Genomic DNA, 20,731 nt, shown 5'->3' with positions numbered 1-20,731 from the left:
TCTTGAATGTGCTGATGTACTAATAGTCTTAATGTACCATAATGATATAATCCAAAATGTCTTTAAATGGATTCACAATAATCCCAATGTCATGGAATTGTGTACATTTATTGTTTGGAATAAATACAATGTATTTGGGTTTTGTTTCAGTGTACAGCATTACCTAAGGGTGGTTTTTCTATATCATACATTGTTTTGATGTAGTGAGTTCGGTTCGCCCCATGATGCACGAGAAAAGTGCTTACAATGGGAAAAGCAACATATCTTGAGCGGACAGGCCATGTATTGCAACATAGCCTGTGTATATATATCCTCACCTCAGAGTTAAACATTAGCCTATGTAAACGTCTTGTCAGTGAGCGGTGCACTTTACAACGTGGTATCTCCAGCTGTAGCAGTATGTGAATTGTTAAATGCTTATTTTCCTATTTGTATTATGGACAGAATTGTTGTATTATCATATTTATCCTGTATTTTAGATACTTTCGACTTGTGTCATTTAATGCAATGGTATTAGATTTATTATATTCTGTTTTCTGGTTTAACTGTATGCAACTGAATAGAACAGTTACATTTACATTAATGTTGCATATATGCATATATTAGGGGATGACACAATGTTATTTCAAGTTCTGTAAGATTCTCATAACATACAGGTTCCCTTATGAACCTGATTATGACAACCTTATGCAGTGGTCCTGATAATGATTTTTACAAAATAAGCAACTCCATTTACTTCACATATGTCATTACATATTATACATGATCATTTCACAGATGTTACACCAATATAGATGTTATATTTTCAGCTGGGTGAAGGGTTGAAGGAGAGAAAGTGATAGAGCTATGCAGTAACTTCATGTTTGCACCGAACTGAAGGTGTAGTTTTATCCATGGTGCGAGGCCCCAAGTGGTCTAAAGCACTCTTCGTTACGGATCACTGCCATCTCACCTCCATCTGTGTGGGTTCAAGTCTCGGATTCGGCTAATGTGGGTATGTGAGAAAGCTTGCCAGTAGCTTCTCTAGGGTTGGTGGTTCTTTTTGGGGATTTTCCCAGGTTCTTCCTCCACCAATAATACTGGCCGCCATGTATAGCCTATCGTGTGCTGAAAAATGGCGTTAAACCCTACAACAACAACAATTATCCATGGTGCTAATTTGGGTTGGGACATACCCTGTGTGCTGCTGTCGGTGGTGATGCTGGCTCAGAAGAAGTAAATGGTTATCTTGCGGTGAGGGAACATGGCTTCAGGACCAACAGTTCTGCAGGGAACAAGATGTTCTATGGATCCTTGGGTAGACTGGAGGGGTGGACCATTCATGGTGGCTTCTTGACCATCTGACAGAGCAATGGGGTTGAAAATATGTTGTGTTGATGAATTAGACACCGCAAGATATGTCCCAGTATGTTCAAATGTTTACAAACATTTATCACTATTTGAGTGAAAGCATATTATTTATCACCATTTGAGTTAAAATTTTGTGATTGTCTATGTGAATCATTTTATCATTATTTGAATGGGATCCTATTGTTGGAGTCATTAATCTTTGTTTCATTGTTTCATATTTTGTTGTTCATTTTTCATTTAAATTATAATTAATTCCAGTTAGTAACCGTTGAATTTATATCAGTTATTTAACTCAGTGCACTACATTGTGCTAAATATCCACTATTTGGATCTTTTTTGCCCAAATTTGATAGAGGTTTCTTTTCTACCTTCAAATCATCTATATATAAACATCATATTTTTGCTACTATTCTTAGTGTCTTCATTATAATCTGACATCAATCCAGTTCATCTTGTTCACCCAGAGAAGTTTATCTAAAAAGTCAATGAGCACTTTGTAATTCCAATAAATAATTTAAATAATGATTTCTTTCAAATTATACCCAGATAAAACAGTAAATGAATGAACATAAAGAATTCAAAACAGAAATGTATAATTGTTTAGTAAACCTCTTTATAAACTGTCACCTGACCTATAATAAAACAGAATGCAACTAATGATTCTAATGGAAAATTGGCACTAATTGGTAAATGAAATCAGACATTGAACTTAAATTCAAGATATTTTTTTTTAAATCTTGAAATATGGGTAGGCTAAAACTCTAGTCTCAATTATGGAGAATGGTTGATCAAACGTTATAAATTAAACAGTCATAACAAGCAACTGCTAACAGACTATGGAACATCGATGGATGCATTCCCTTGATCAGACAAGCTCTTTGGGTCTTCGATGATAGATCAAAATGAAAAAAAGCCAAAGTTACAAGAATGAAAGATGTTTAATTGGAATATAAATCTTAAAAACAATAGATGTCTGGAGATACAAATTACATATGAGCAAGATGTTGGGGATTTGTCAAAAAGTGATTAGTTATACGAAAACTATAAAATCTTTATGATACAAAAACTCAACCTATACACACAAATATTTTAAAAAGTGAACTGTTGGATCTCCGTTCTAGGATCATATGGTACATGTAATTATTGCACACAGTTACATGAGACATCGAAGTAATTTTTCATACCACTTAGAAAATGCAGAAGATGGCAATCTAATGCAAAGTGTAAATTTAACATAAAAGTAGAATTGAAGCTATCCATTATGGCTTATATGAAACAAAGTTCTAATAACTGGAAGATTGAAGAAGAGATGTGTTAAACATAAGGACAAACTATATTCGACTTAAATTAGTAAAAGCATTATCATGCAGAATGTTCCAGGAATCTTTACTAAGAAGGTTTTTTATATATATTAAAATGTTTGGATGAAATATCATATACCAGATGGTGTTTAGTGTCTTAGATTCATCCATCCCTTGCATACTCACTTAATTCAAATTCAATTGGCTTGTTGAAGTGCCATATTGGTGATAGCAAGATTTTTAAGACGACCATCTTAGAGAAGCAATATATTTTAAAGACCAAACACACTAAGGAAAAACCAGTATGCCAAAATTCACTATTTTTTTTCATGTAGTTGAGGAGGAGCAGCAATAACAAACAACTCCTCCATGTATTTGAGGAGAAGTGATAACCATCAACAACTCCTCCATGTAGTTGAGGAGAAGTGATAACCATCAACAACTCCTCCATGTAGTTGAGGAGAAGTGATAACCATCAACAACTCCTCCATGTAGTTGAGGAGAAGTGATAACCATCAACAATCCTCCATGTAGTTGAGGAAAAGTGATAACCATCAACAACTCCTCCATGTAGTTGAGGAGAAGTGATAACCACCAACAACTCCTCCATGTAGTTGAGGAGAAGTGATAACCATCAACAATCCTCCATTTAGTTGAGGAGAAGTGATAACCATCAACAACTCCTCCATGTAGTTGAGGAGAAGTGATAACCATCAACAACTCCTCCATGAAGTTGAGAAGCAACAATAACAAACAACACTCCTCTTGGTACTTGACAAGAATTAGTGAAAACAAACAACTGCTATTGAACTGTGGACCATCCATGCACGTCAGCCCATTGCAAATGCTCTATGGGTCAAAGCAAACATAATAAATGACAAAAAGCAAACATAATAAATTACAAAAAGCAAACATAATAAATGACAAAAAGCAAAATATCAAAGCAATGAAAATTAATGATGTTCACTTGGAATGTAAATTATATATCAAGTAATAACAAAAATAATGACAACATTGATAAATGGAGATAGACATTGTATGCACATAGGATTTTGGGGATTAGTTGAAAGCCCCTAATTAGGCGGAAAACTATCCACTCTTTGTGACACCAAAACTACACACATCAAAATTATAACAAGCAAATTGTTGGAGCTCCATTCTTGGAGCATATAGTACATTTTATTATTGCAAACATAGTTGACATGATGCTGTAATTTTCAAGGCCACTTAAAAAACACAGAAGACAGCTGCCTAACACAAACTTGGAGTGAACCTATCCAATATGTTCTTTCTATGAAACAAAGTGCAAATAATTGGCAAATGTTACCATATGAAATGTTCCAGGAATCTTTTGTAAGACAGTCTCATTAAAACGTTTATATGAAACATCTTATATCAAACGGCATTTAGAACTTTCCTACTTTCATAATCTGGCTAAACAGATTTTGCTGCAGAGATGAAAATGATCTTAAATTAAAAAGTAGTGTACTTACAAATAATAAATAGTAACTATAAAGGCAACAAATGGAGAAAGTTATAATTTCTAATCTGAAGAGAAAAATAACAAAAGCAAGGAAGTATGATCTTATTCTATGGATTACAGTACAGATTAACTGATGATCAACCTGGTGATCAAACCCACTCTTTAATATCAAAGACATTTAGTGGCGTTAGTCTTGTCTGCTATTCATGCACGACTTTCCTTTTCTTGTAGCATCTTTTTATCACTAACACAAACAGAAACATCAGCATCTTGAATCGATTCAGATATTGGACCATTGTCAGCATCTGATGCACTTCTAACAGCAACCTCTGGCTCATGGCCACTCCCTCCACTATGGAAGATGATGTTGTCTCTTTCGACAGTGACATAGGCAGCATTGTTTATGCCTGAAATCTCTCCACTGGCACAGTTACTAAGATCTTGATAATGTGTGGACTCCATTTCGTCAGATTCTTCCTTTAATCTTTGTCTCAATGCAGTTGAATGACGACATCGTCTATAAACCGCAGCAAATATCAATTAGAAAAATAAGCTAATATGCATATGTATGTAAATGTGTCTCTATATAAGTATGTAAATTTCTATATGTCTATCTCTATATATGAATATATATAAATCTCTCTCTCTCTCTCTCTATATATATATATATATATATGTGTGTGTGTGTGTGTGTGTGTGTGTATCTCTATATATATATATGTATCTCTATATATGAATATATAAAAATCTCTGTATGTATCTCTCTCTCTCTCTCTCTCTATATATATATATATATATAGTATGTATGCTGTATCAGTGATATACCATGAGATGTATATATTTTTCATTAAAAGGAAATGAGGTTTGCCAAGTTTCCTTTTAATGAAAAATTTATACAACAAGTGCACATCCTATACATATATTTTATTTATATCACATACAAATACATATATTTGCCATTTGAATGGAGTTAGATTGACAAGAGGCAACTGTATATTAACTGGGAAATTGAACTCACATACCTGCCCAGTGTGTCAGCTACAAAATGTAGTTCTGTCTTTTTGTGCCTGTTCATAATTATCTTTTCATATTGATAAGTTGATTGTTTTCATTTCTTGAGTTTCTATTTTTATTCACATTGATTTAATCAATACAAGTTATACTTTTGATATATACATGAAAGATGGTCTTGATGAAGAAAGTAGAGCACTAGGCCTGCAGACACATAGATTCTTGAATACTAAATGCTTGTTAATGCACTGATGTACAGGTGCAAGGAAATTAGCATGGAATATAATCTAAGTGAAATGACAAACCAACAAAAGGTAATTAAAATATTTTAATATATTTAAAGTTGATCTAAGTCATTGTTCTGCTTTAATTAACATTACAACTGACCATAAATTTGTTTCTCTCTCTTTTCCTTTGTTTGGTTTGACTTAACATTTACCATCATTCTTCATAGGTCCAGAGATGCTGTGGTATTACACAAGTGAAAATCCTCTATTCTTGTCATTTCATGGATTTTCGCCATTATCTTGATACGATGGTCAACAGAGGGGGGTGGGGGGTGGGGGTGGCCTTTGGATATTTTCATATTTAATTAATAATAATCAATTTTCAGAACTTTATAATAGATTTAAGAAACAACAATAATATCAACAATGCCTTAAATACATTACATATGTGTGCCCCATAACCAATACATTTACCTTACAGTGTCAACCAGCAATTGTAACTTTGTATCATGGATTATATAAACACTTTAGAGAGGTCTCAAGGAAAGTGCAAACATACCATTATGAAGATTGATACTGTAGGTTACTTGTGCAATTTCAGTTTCAAGATTTTTTATCCAGCCCAATTTCTTTTTCTCTCTCACTCCAGAGTTTACCATATTTTGTCCCTTGTGCATGAGAGGTGAGGGGGAAATGGAAAAAGAAAGGATTGCGATTAAATTGTGTACCATGTTAAATTCATTTAGAAAACAGAGATTATTATTACTTTTTATCATTATTTTCATACCTCACCAATAATTAATGAGTGGAAATTCATCACTGATCAATAGGAATAGACCCAACAGTACACAGTTCCAAGAATGTTTATGTATGCATATTATTGCGCCATGGATGGATTATAATTTGATATACCAATAGTACCAGTATATCAAATTGCTTTATACCAACACTTTAAAAGCCATGTTATTTATAATTTATGTCGTATATATATATATATATATATATATATATATATATACACACACACACATAAAGAAACAGTCAATAAGATATCACTTATGCTCTTCCTCTATTTAACTGCCAGAGTTTTGATGTCAACATCATGCATGACATATGCTCTTCAAGTACATACATTATACCATCAAAGTATTATTGTAAACAGTCTATGATCATGATGATGCATTTGAATTGAATGAATAAAGGGTGAATATAACTGATCTCCTGCATTATTTCTAAACATCATCATGACTGGTACATTGTTCTCCTGTTGCATGATAGTACATTGCAAAGGCTAACAAAACGAAAATAATGCAAAAAGGCAATGACATTATCAAAAAGAAAGGGAAGGAGAAAAAAGGAGAAAAGTAGAAGAATGACTGTACACAATCAAACATTAATGAAAGCTGTATTTTATTCTCTGTAATTGCTTTCACTTGCCATAATTGTTATAAATGTCAATTACATGAGCTTACCAGGACTTACAATTACATGAGCTTACCAGGACTTACAATTACATCAGCTTACCAGGACTTACAATTACATGAGCTTACCAGGACTTAATTACATGAGTTTACCAGGACTTACAATTACATGAGCTTACCAGGACTTACAATTACATCAGCTTACCAGGACTTACAATTACATCAGCTTACCAGGACTCACAATTACATGAGTTTACCAGGACTTACAATTACATGAGCTTACAAGGACTTACAATTACATGAGCTTACAAGGACTTACAATTACATGAGCTTACCAGGACTTACAGTTACATGAGTTTACCAGGACTTACAATTACATGAGCTTACCAGGACTTACAATTACATGAGCTTACCAGGACTTACAGTTACATGAGCTTACCAGGACTTACAATTACATGAGCTTACCAGGACTGACAATTACATGAGCTTACCAGGACTTACAATTACATGAGCTTACAAGGGCTCACAATTACATGAGTTTACCGGGACTTACAATTACATGAGCTTACAAGGACTTACATGAGCTTACCAGGACTTACAATATATCAGCTTACCAGGACTTACAATTACATGAGCTTACAAGGACTTACAATTACATGAGCTTACTAGGACTTACAGTTACATGAGTTTACCAGGACTTACAATTACATGAGCTTACCAGGACTTACAATTACATGAGCTTACCAGGACTTAAAGTTACATGAGCTTACCAGGACTTACAATTACATCAGCTTACCAGGACTGACAATTACATGAGCTTACCAGGACTTACAATTACATGAGCTTACAAGGACTCACAATTACATGAGTTTACCAGGACTTACAATTACATGAGCTTACAAGGACTTACATGAGCTTACCATGACTTACAATTATATCAGCTTACCAGGACTTACAATTACATGAGCTTACCAGGACTTACAATTACATGAGTTTACCAGGACTTACAATTACATGAGCTTACCAGGACTTACAATTGCATGAGCAAATGGAAGATACCTACATTTCACGAATAAATTAGGGAATGTATTATGGTGTTTTGGTAAAAGGAAAAGTTGTAAATGAATGTTTGTTATTGTAATATGAAATAATTGAAAAGGAGGACCAAATATAAGACTAAAGCATGAAACAGCTCAACCAAAAATGTCAAGCTAAAAAAAATGTCTTCTGATAATAGAAATACTCAAGATAAAAGGATAATGAACACATATGTCATAAGGAAATATGATGTGTAGCCTTTGAAGTAACATGTACTATTTACAAGGAAATATGATGTATAGATTTTGAAGTAACATGTACTATTTACAAGTAATGCAATGTGTAGACTTCAAATTGTCATGTACTATTTACAAGGAAATACGATGTATAGACTTTTAAGTAACATGTATTATTTACAAGGAAATACGATGGGTAGACTTTGAAGTAACACATACTATTTACAAGGAAATACGATGGGTAGAATTTGAAGTAACACATACTATTTACAAGGAAATACAATGTGTAGATTTTGAAGTAACATGTACTATTTACAAGGAAATATGATGTGTAGACTTTGAAGTAATACGTACTATTTAAAAGGAAATATGATGTATAGACTTTGAAATAACATGTACGGTACTATTTACAAGGAAATATGATGTATAGACATTGAAGTAGCATGTACTATTTACAAGGAAATATGATGTATAGACTTTGAAGCAACATGTACTATTTACAAGGAAATATGATGTATAGGCTTTGAAGTAACATGTACTATTTACAAGGAAATACGATGTCTAGACTTTGAAGTAACATGTACTATTTACAAGGAAATACAATGTGTAGACTTTGAAGTAGCATGTACTATTTACAAGGAAATATGATGTGTAGACTTTGAAGTAACATGTACTATTTACAAGGAAATACGATGTATAGGCTTTGAAATAACATGTACTACTTACAAGGAAATATGATGTATAGACTTTGAAGTAACATGTACTATTTACAAGGAAATACAATGTGTAGGCTTTGAAGTAGCATGTACTATTTACAAGGAAATACGATGTGTAGACCTTGAAGTAACATGAACTATTTACAAGGAAATATGATGGGTAGACTTTGAAGCAACATGTACTATTTACAAGGAAATATGATGGGTAGACTTTGAAGTAACATGTACTATTTACAAGGAAATACGATGTCTAGACTTTGAAGCAACATGTACTATTTACAAGGAAATACGATGTATAGGCTTTGAAGTAACATGTACTATTTACAAGGAAATACGACGTCAAGACTTTGAAGTAATATGTACTATTTACAAGGAAATACAATGTGTAGACTTTGAAGTAACATGTACTATTTACAAGGAAATACAATGTGTAGACTTTGAAGTAACATGTACTATTTACAAGGAAATATGATGTATAGGCTTTGAAGTAACATGTACTATTTACAAGGAAATATGATGTATAGACTTTGAAGTAACACGCACTATTTACAAGGAAATACGATGTATAGGCTTTGAAGTAACATGTACTATTTACAAGGAAATACGATGTATAGGCTTTGAAGTAACATGTACTATTTACAAGGAAATACGATGTATAGGCTTTGAAGTAACACGCACTATTTACAAGGAAATACGATGTATAGGCTTTGAAGTAACACGTAATATTTACAAGGAAATACGATGTATAGGCTTTGAAGTAACACGTACTATTTACAAGGAAATACGATGTATAGGCTTTGAAGTAACACGTACTATTTACAAGGAAATACAATGTGTAGACTTTGAAGTAACACGTACTATTTACAAGGAAATACAATGTGTAGACTTTGAAGTAACATGTACTATTTACAAGGAAATACAATGTGTAGGCTTTGAAGTAACATGTACTATTTACAAGGAAATACGATGTCTAGACTTTGAAGTAACATGTACTATTTACAAGGAAATACGATGTATAGACTTTGAAGTAACATGTACTATTTACAAGGAAATACGATGTATAGACTTTGAAGTAACATCTATTATTTACAAGGAAATACGATGTGTAGACTTTGAAGTAACATGTACTATTTACAAGGAAATACAATGTGTAGACTTTGAAGTAACATGTACTATTTACAAGGAAATACGATGTATAGGCTTTGAAGTAACATGTACTATTTACAAGGAAATACGATGTATAGACTTTGAAGTAACATGTATTATTTACAAGGAAATACGATGTGTAGACTTTGAAGTAACACGTACTATTTACAAGGAAATACGATGTCTAGACTTTGAAATAACATGTCCGGTACTATTTACAAGGAAATATGATGTATAGACATTGAAGTAGCATGTACTATTCACAAGGAAATACGATGTATAGACTTTGAAGTAACATGTACTATTTACAAGGAAATACGATGTATAGGCTTTGAAGTAACATGTACTATTTACAAGGAAATATGATGTATAGGCTTTGAAGTAACATGTACTATTTACAAGGAAATACGATGTCTAGACTTTGAATTAACATGTACTATTTACAAGGAAATACGATGTATAGGCTTTGAAGTAACATGTACTATTTACAAGGAAATACGATGTATAGGCTTTGAAGTAACATGTACTATTTACAAGGAAATACAATGTGTAGACTTTGAAGTAACTTGTACTATTTACAAGGATAAGTATGATATATAGACTTTGAAGTAACATGTACTATTTACAAGGAAATACGATGTATAGGCTTTGAAGTAACATGTACTATTTACAAGGAAATACGATGTATAGGCTTTGAAGTAACATGTACTATTTACAAGGAAATACGATGTATAGGCTTTGAAGTAACATGTACTATTTACAAGGAAATACGATGTCTAGACTTTGAAGTAACATGTACTATTTACAAGGAAATACGATGTGTAGACTTTGAAGTAACATGTACTATTTACAAGGAAATACGATGTGTAGACTTTGAAGTAACATGTACTATTTACAAGGAAATACGATGTGTAGACTTTGAAGTAACATGTACTATTTACAAGGAAATACGATGTCTAGACTTTGAAGTAACATGTACTATTTACAAGGAAATACGATGTCTAGACTTTGAAGTAACATGTACTATTTACAAGGAAATACGATGTCTAGACTTTGAAGTAACATGTACTATTTACAAGGAAATACGATGTCTAGACTTTGAAGTAACATGTACTATTTACAAGGAAATACGATGTCTAGACTTTGAAGTAACATGTACTATTTACAAGGAAATACGATGTCTAGACTTTGAAGTAACATGTACTATTTACAAGGAAATACGATGTCTAGACTTTGAAGTAACATGTACTATTTACAAGGAAATACGATGTCTAGACTTTGAAGTAACATGTACTATTTACAAGGAATTACGATGTCTAGACTTTGAAGTAACATGTACTATTTACAAGGAATTACGATGTCTAGACTTTGAAGTAACATGTACTATTTACAAGGAAATACGATGTATAGACTTTGAAGTAACATGTACTATTTACAAGGAAATACGATGTATAGACTTTGAAGTAACATGTACTATTTACAAGGAAATACGATGTATAGACTTTGAAGTAACATGTATTATTTACAAGGAAATACGATGTATAGACTTTGAAGTAACATGTATTATTTACAAGGAAATACGATGTATAGACTTTGAAGTAACATGTATTATTTACAAGGAAATACGATGTCTAGACTTTGAAGTAACATGTATTATTTACAAGGAAATACGATGTCTAGACATTGAAGTAACATGTATTATTTACAAGGAAATACGATGTCTAGACTTTGAAGTAACATGTATTATTTACAAGGAAATACGATGTCTAGACTTTGAAGTAACATGTAGTATTTACAAGGAAATACGATGTGTAGACTTTGAAGTAACATGTACTATTTACAAGGAAATACGATGTGTAGACTTTGAAGTAACATGTACTATTTACAAGGAAATACGATGTCTAGGCTTTGAAGTAACATGTACTATTTACAAGGAAATACGATGTGTAGGCTTTGAAGTAACATGTACTATTTACAAGGAAATACGATGTGTAGACTTTGAAGTAACATGTACTATTTACAAGGAAATACGATGTCTAGACTTTGAAGTAACATGTACTATTTACAAGGAAATATGATGTATAGACTTTGAAGTAACGTATTATTTACAAGGAAATACAATGTGTAAATTTTTTGAAGTAACATGTACTATTTACAAGGAAATACGATGTGTAGACTTTGAAGTAACACGTACTATTTACAAGGAAATACGATGTATAGACTTTGAAGTAACATGTACTAAGGAAATACGATGTCTAGACTTTGAAGTAACGTACTATTTACAAGGAAATACGATATGTAGACTTTGAAGTAACATGCACTATTTACAAGGAAATAAAATATGTAGACTCTGAAGCAACATGTACTATTTACAAGGAAATACGATGTATAGACTTTGAAGTAACATGTACTATTTACAAGGAAATACGATGTATAGGCTTTGAAGTAACATGTACTATTTACAAGGAAATATGATGTATAGACTTTGAAGTAACATGTATTATTTACAAGAAAATACAATCTGTAAATTTTTGAAGTAACATGTACTATTTACAAGGAAATACGATGTGTAGACTTTGAATTAACATGTACTATTTACAAGGAAATATGATGTATAGACTTTGAAGTAACATGTACTATTTACAAGGAAATACAATGTGTAGACTTTGAAGTAACATGTACTATTTACAAGGAAATATGATGTATAGACTTTGAAGTAACATGTATTATTTACAAGGAAATATGATGTGTAGACTTTGAAGTAACATGTACTATTTACAAGGAAATACAATGTGTAGACTCTGAAGTAACATGTACTATTTACAAGGAAATACGATGTATAGACTTTGAAGTAACATGTACTATTTACAAGGAAATACGATGTCTAGACTTTGAAGTAACATGTACTATTTACAAGGAAATACGATGTGTAGACTTTGAAGTAACATGTACTATTTACAAGGAAATACAATGTGTAGACTTTGAAGTAACATGTACTATGTACAAGGAAATATGATATCTAGACTTTGAAGTAACATGTACTATTTACAAGGAAATATGATGTATAGGCTTTGAAGTAACATGTACTATTTACAAGGAAGTATGATGTGTAGACTTTGAAGTAACATGTACTATTTACAAGGAAATACAATGTGTAGACTTTGAAGTAACATGTACTATTTACAAGGAAATATGATGGGTAGACTTTGAAGTAACATGTACTATTTACATGGAAATATAATGTGTAGACTTTGAAGTAACATGTACTATTTACAAGGAAATACGATGTCTAGAATTTGAAGTAACATGTACTATTTACAAGGAAATACGATGGGCAGACTTTGAAGTAACATGTACTATTTACAAGGAAATATGATGGGTAGATTTTGAAGTAACATGTACTATTTACAAGGAAATACAATCTGTACTATTTACAAGGAAATACAATCTGTAGACTTTGAAGTAACATGTACTATTTACAAGGAAATACGATGTCTAGAATTTGAAGTAACATGTACTATTTACAAGGAAATACGATGTGTAGACTTTGAAGTAACATGTACTATTTACAAGGAAATACGATGTGTAGACTTTGAAGTAACATGTACTATTTACAAGGAAATACGATGTATAGGCTTTGAAGTAACATGTATTATTTACAAGGAAATAGGATGGGTAGACTTTGAAGTAACATGTACTATTTACAAGGAAATACAATGTGTAGACTTTGAAGTAACATGTACTATTTACAAGGAAATATGATGGGTAGACTTTGAAGTAACACGCACTATTTACAAGGAAATACGATGTGTAGACTTTGAAGTAACATGTACTATTTACAAGGAAATACGATGTATAGGCTTTGAAGTAACATCTACTATTACAAGGAAATATGAAGTGTAGACTTTGAAGTAATATGTACTATTTACAAGGAAATATGATGGGTAGACTTTGAAGTAACACATACTATTTACAAGGAAATACGATGTGTAGACTTTGAAGTAACATCTACTATTACAAGGAAATATGAAGTGTAGACTTTGAAGTAACATGTATTATTTAAAAGGAAATATGATGTATAGACTTTGAAGTAGCATGTACTATTTAAAAGGAAATATGATGTGTAGACTTTGAAGTAACACGTACTATTTACAAGGAAATACGATGTGTAGACTTTGAAGTAACACGTACTATTTACAAGCAAATACGATGCATAGATTTTGAAGTAACATGTACTAAGGAAATACGATGTATAGACTTTGAAGTAACGTACTATTTACAAGGAAATACGATATGTAGACTTTGAAGTAACATGCACTATTTACAAGGAAATAAAATATGTAGACTTTGAAGCAACATGTACTATTTACAAGGAAATACGATGTGTAGACTTTGAAGCAACATGTACTATTTACAAGGATAAGTATGAAGAGCAATTCGAATAACAGATAAATAATCCAATAGAACAGATAAATAATCCAATATAACATTTACTAAATATGCAGCCTTTTATAATCACCTATCATTTGAAAATTTCTGTTGATTCAAATTAACAGCCTGGTAGATATAGCGGTTAATCTCAACAGACATTTACAATATCATCGACTGTTGGATATACATCTTTGATGTCTGTAGTCCCATTAAATATCAAAAGGCCAATCCAGCAGTCTGTCTACAAAGACAGTTTTGAATGTTTATAAGTATAGGATTTAACGGCATGTTAGGACATATACTGGCTATATGTTGCTGAATAAAATTTATGTTTTAAAAATGTAAGCTGCAAAACAAATTATAGGTAGAAAAAAAACTTCCAATGAAAGGAAAGAAGCAGAACTACATGAAAAAACACTTAATAGTTTTATAACATTTTATGCAACATATAGAAGAAAATATAATGGTTTTAAATATCTAATAATTAAACTATATTGTCCAAATTTGTTATGTAGGTTTTAAGTACCAGGTGTAAACTAAAGCAAATTAACAGGTGTAAACAGAAGCAAACTATCAGGTGTAAACAGAAGCAAATTTAAATTATAAAATTAATTATTATGCAGTGCAAGCAATATGCAATGTCAAGTTAAAGTGGAACAATAGTTAATAAAGCATTAACATAAACCAATGAAATGTGATAAATAACCTGGTAAAGATAAAACCACTATGACAATCCCTACAATTACCTGGTAAAGATAGACCACTATGACAATCCCTATAATTACCTGGTAAAGATAAAACCACTATGACAATCCCTACAATTACCTGGTAAAGATAATCGCAATCACTACGATAATTCCTACAGCAATTATTAATGGTACTCCAACTGTAGCGCCATATAGACTTGAATCACTGTGAGCTTCAGTCTTGGTATTATCTGGCAAGTACGCTGTAACAATCAAAGGATGCATTTGCACTAGGGCGAACAATCATGTTTCATGTACAGATACTGTTCTAATTCGTGCACCTAACTGCTGTCAGCATAAATCCGGAGTTTTAAAAGCACAATGTGACCTGGAGACATTATGTGACGGTCAATATTAAGTCGATATTTTTATCGTTGTGTGAATGTTATCTACAGGTAACAAAGGTAAGATTTACCTACTTGTACAACAACAATAATTTACTTCATAGGTACATAGAAAAAGAAAAACAAAAAAAAATCATCTTTATATCAAGCTGCAAATAACGGATGGAAGCTGAAGAAGCCTGATTTCAATAATCTATATATAAGACCATGTTATTTTTATTTTCTTTATTTTTAACCATGTTGATCCCAATAATTTAATACCAAAATGTCATACTGTAAAGGTTAACTACATAATAAAATCGACCGAATAAGATGCATTATGCTTTTTCATTTATAGTCACCATTTACCAATCTGATGACCATGTATGCATGCTTGGCCATGTTTGTATATGCTAACAATAGTATAATGGTCCTAGCTTGAAGCAATGAATGACAGATGGGACAGACTCCACAAAAGCAGATTTCCTATAGATAGATTAAATACGTTTGGAGTTTTTCCCCAGAAACAAAAGTTAGCATAATAAATGGAATGAAAGACAGCAAATGAACATCAATATTTTAAACAAATATTGAAACTGAAAAATTGTGAACAGCAAAGTGCATATTTGGACGGTATTCTGATAAATACATCAAATTTCACAGAGATGCAATGAAATGTTATGAAGTAATGATCCAGGAATGAACTTTTGATGGTTGGACAGGTTCCATTTGTATATTCACTGCCGACAGAAGTTAGATGGAACTTATTTATATATCCCATTCCAGCTTCATTGGGCAGACGATAATTATCAAGACATTTACAAAGTTTGTACTCCACATTCTACTGATTTGAATAAAAAACAAAATCAGGATTACAAAGTTCCTAGTCCATGTATAATACTCATTGGAAAAACACATCAAGTGACAATAATATTTCCAACATGAACATGAAATATTGTGCTTTCATAGATAAAGCAAAAAGTGGACGAAAATGAATTCATTATCATCACATTAATGATTTACTCTGTTTATTTTCCATTGGTCATATTTTGCAAGCAGTTGGTTTCTAGAGAGAATTTGAATCTCCACAATGTATATAACCCTTATTCTTCCAAATATGAAATTATCCCTGAATGTGTTGTTTGATTATTGATTTTTCCATGATAATACCTGAATGTGTAGTCTGATTATCGATATTTCCATGGTAATAACTGAATGTGAAGTTTGATTACCGATATTTCCATGGTAATACCTGAATGTGTAGTTTGATTACCGATATTTCCATGGTAATACCTGAATGTGTAGTCTGATTATCGATATTTCCATGATAATACCTGAATGTGTAGTCTGATTATCGATATTTCCATGGTAATAACTGAATGTGAAGTTTGATTACCGATATTTCCATGGTAATACCTGAATGTGTAGTTTGATTATCGATATTTCCATGGTGATGCCTGAAGTATTTGTGTTTATCGTTCTATAAATATTGCCCATGTATCATCAGTCCAAACTTTGTTTAAATTGATTTCTGGGCTTTGTTTGTCTTGTCTAGATTCAGTTCTTCTAGGATGAATTAGTTCACTATTGTTCATAATAGAGAAATTGTGCTGTTTGTGGTTTTGACTATATATTACATGACCTGCTTTACAATTCCAGTCTGTATACAACTGTTGTTGCCGATTATATTTACATTTTATGTCATGAGTATTGGTGCATTCTGAATGATCTCCAGCTATGTTTTTGTGTGCATTGTTGCATATTTGTAATAACCTTGTCTGTTATGCGTGGTATTGTGGCATGTCCAGGTCCCTAGACTCTCCTGACACAGGTTGTGGGCTTAAGTGTGTAGCAGTGGCTTTGGCATTGGTAATGGTGGCACATATCATTGTGTTGATTGTTTATTTTGAAAGCTTACTGGTGAAACAGTTTCTGGCAATGGGGCATGTAAACTACAATAATTGGACTCTTGGGAGAATCAGTGTGATACACTTGCTTTTTCACTATGTGATTAATGTGCACAGACATGGCAATGGAGAATCAGTGTGTTACACTTGCTTTTTCACTATGTGATTAATGTGCACAGACATGGCAATGGAGAATCAGTGTGATACACTTGCTTTTTCACTATGTGATTAATGTACACAGACATTGCAATGGAGAATCAGTGTGACATACTTGCTTTTTCACTATGTGATTAATGTACACAGACATGGCAATGGAGAATCAGTGTGATATACTTGCTTTATCACTATGTGATTAATGTACACAGACATGGCAATGGAGAATCAGTGTGATATACTTGCTTTTCCACTATGTGATTAATGTACACAGACATGGCAATGACAGTATCTGGAGACCAACCACATTGGTTTTGATGTTTCTGGCTTCAAGCAATGAAAAACAAATGTGACCAACTCCAATAAGAATTTGAATGTAAAAGTAGGAATTGCCTGTATGGGTAGTTGACTGACAATCCTAATTTTAGGATACCAATTTTGGCTTTTATAGTAAACACTCATAGGGATGGCCCATAAATTATGAAGGTCAACACTACATTGAAAGCAAAGAAGATATCTTTTGTAAACATTTCTAAAATTATATTCTTCTAATGACATCTGGGACTTGATTCTCCAAAAATTTCAGCTAATAAAACTTAATATTGTAATTTTATTGATAATAAAGTCCTTCTGTCATCACACTTCAGAATCAAAATTAAACTGGAAACCCAATTACTTCCTTTTAATGTATTTGACATGGATGCCAACAAAAAAGTACATACCTTTACAAGGACTTTCAACAGACCACTTGCTCCCATTCATGCTGTCATTGATACAAAGGATGTGGCCAGGTCCTTCGTCGTAATATCCGTTCTTACAGCTATAGGTACAGTTAGTGCCCAGTAACAGGGAACAGTTCGGTGAAATCACTGTATCAAGCACCAATGATGGGCATGATTTTGCTATAAAATATTGAAATTTGATATCTGACAAAGCAGAAGAACAAGATGAAGTCATAAAAGAGAAATTGTGCTGTTTGTGGTTTTGACTATATGTTACATGACCTGCTTTACAATTCCAGTCTGTATACAACTGTTGTTGCCGATTATATTTACATTTTATGTCATGAGTATTGGTGCATTCTGAATGATCTCCAGTTATATTTTTGTGTGCATTGTTGCATATTTGTAATAACCTTGTCGGTTATGCGTGGTACTGCGGCATGTCCAGGTCCCTAGACTCTCCTGACACAGGTTGTGGGCTTAAGTGTGTAGCAGTGGCTTTGGCATTGGTAATGGTGGCACATATCATTGTGTTGATTGTTTATTTTGAAAGCTTACTGGTGAAACAGTTTCTGGCAATGGGGCATGTAAACTACAATAATTGGACTCTTGGGAGAATCAGTGTGATACACTTGCTTTTTCAATGTGATTAATGTACACAGACATTGCAATGGAGAATCAGTGTGATACACTTGCTTTTTCACTATGTGATTAATGTGCACAGACATGGCAATGGAGAATCAGTGTGATACACCTGCTTTTTCACTATGTGATTAATGTACACAGACATGGCAATGGAGAATCAGTGTGATATACTTGCTTTATCACTATGTGATTAATGTACACAGACATGGCAATGGAGAATCAGTGTCATCAACTTGCTTTTTCACTATGTGATTAATGTACACAGACATGGCAATGGAGAATCAGTGTGATACACTTGCTTTTTCACTATGTGATTAATGTACACAGACATGGCAATGGAGAATCAGTGTCATCAACTTGCTTTTTCACTATGTGATTAATGTACACAGACATGGCAATGGAGAATCAGTGTCATCAACTTGCTTTTTCACTATGTGATTAATGTGCACAGGCACGGCAATGGAGAATCAGTGTGATATACTTGCTTTATCACTATGTGATTAATGTACACAGACATGGCAATGGAAAATCAGTGTGATATACTTGCTTTATCACTATGTGATTAATGTGCACAGGCACGGCAATGGAGAATCAGTGTGATACACTTGCTTTTTCACTATGTGATTAATGTACATTGACATGGCAATGGAGAATCAGTGTGATACACTTGCTTTTTCACTATGTGATTAATGTACACAGACATGGCAATGGAGAATCAGTGTGATACACTTGCTTTTTCACTATGTGATTAATGCGCACAGACATGGCAATGACAGTATCTGGAGACCAACCACATTGGTTTTGATGCTTCTGGCTTCAAGAAATGAAAAACAAATGTGACCAACTCCAATAAGAATTTGAAAGTAAAAGTAGGAATTGCCTGTATGGGTAGTTGACTGACAATCCTAATTTTAGGATACCAATTTTGGCTTTTATAGTAAACACTCATAGGGATGGCCCATAAATTATGAAGGTCAACACTACATTGAAAGCAAAGAAGATATCTTTTGTAAACATTTCTAAAATTATATTCTTCTAATGACATTTGGGACTTGATTCTCCAAAAATTTCAGCTAATAAAACTTAATATTGTAATTTTATTGATAATAAAGTCCTTCTGTCATCACACTTCAGAATCAAAATTAAACTGGAAACCCAATTACTTCCTTTTTATGTATTTGACATGGATGCCAACAAAAAAGTACATACCTTTACAAGGACTTTCAACAGACCACTTGCTTCCATTCATGCTGTCATTGATACAAAGGATGTGGCCAGGTCCTTCGTCGTAATATCCGTTCTTACAGCTATAGGTACAATTAGTGCCCAGTAACAGGGAACAGTTTGGTGAAATCACTGTATCAAGCACCAATGATGGGCACGTTTTTGCTATAAAATATTGAAATTTGATATCTGACAAAGCAGAAGAACAAGATGAAGTCATAATAGAGAAATTGTGCTGTTTGTGGTTTTGACTATATATTACATGACCTGCTTTACAATTCCAGTCTGTATACAACTGTTGTTGCCAATTATATTTACATTTTATGTCATGATTACTGGTGCATTCTGAATGATCTACAGCTATATTTTTGTGTGCATTGTTGCATATTTAAAATAACCTTGTCGGTTATGTGTGGTATTGCGTCATGTCCAGGTCCCTAGACTCTCTTGACACAGGTTGTGGGCTTAAGTGTGTAGCAGTGTCTTTGGCATTGGTAATGGTGGCACGTATCATTGCATAGATTGTTTATTTTGAAAGCTTTCTGGTGAAACAGTTTCTGGCACTGGGGCATGCAAAATACAATAATTGGACTCTTGGGAGAATCAGTGTGATACACTTGCTTTTTCACTATGTGATTAATGTGCACAGAC

General features: G+C 32.8%; 1 protein-coding gene across 3 annotated transcripts in view; it reads right to left on the bottom strand.

Annotated features, from left to right (window-relative positions):
* Positions 1-2,269: 2,269 nt before the first annotated feature.
* Positions 2,270-20,731, bottom strand: part of LOC149785879 (low-density lipoprotein receptor-related protein 2-like) — a 157,808-nt gene continuing 139,346 nt past the window's right edge. For all 3 annotated transcript variants that reach the window (XM_089979863.1, XM_089979864.1, XM_089979865.1), the window contains 4 exons: positions 20,066-20,245; positions 18,212-18,391; positions 15,186-15,309; positions 2,270-4,651 (listed from right to left, as the gene is read on the bottom strand). In XM_089979863.1, the coding sequence (XP_089835989.1) occupies positions 4,339-4,651; positions 15,186-15,309; positions 18,212-18,391; positions 20,066-20,245 (797 nt within the window). In that variant the 3' untranslated portion in view covers positions 2,270-4,338. The remainder of the gene's footprint in view (positions 4,652-15,185; positions 15,310-18,211; positions 18,392-20,065; positions 20,246-20,731) is intronic.

Source organism: Sinohyriopsis cumingii, chromosome 13 (assembly GCF_028554795.1).
Source record: "Sinohyriopsis cumingii isolate HCF-2022 chromosome 13, ASM2855479v2, whole genome shotgun sequence".
NCBI lineage: Eukaryota > Metazoa > Mollusca > Bivalvia > Unionida > Unionidae > Sinohyriopsis > Sinohyriopsis cumingii.
The sequence above is the reverse complement of the archived record's forward strand: the minus strand, read 5'-3'. Positions and strand labels throughout refer to the sequence as shown.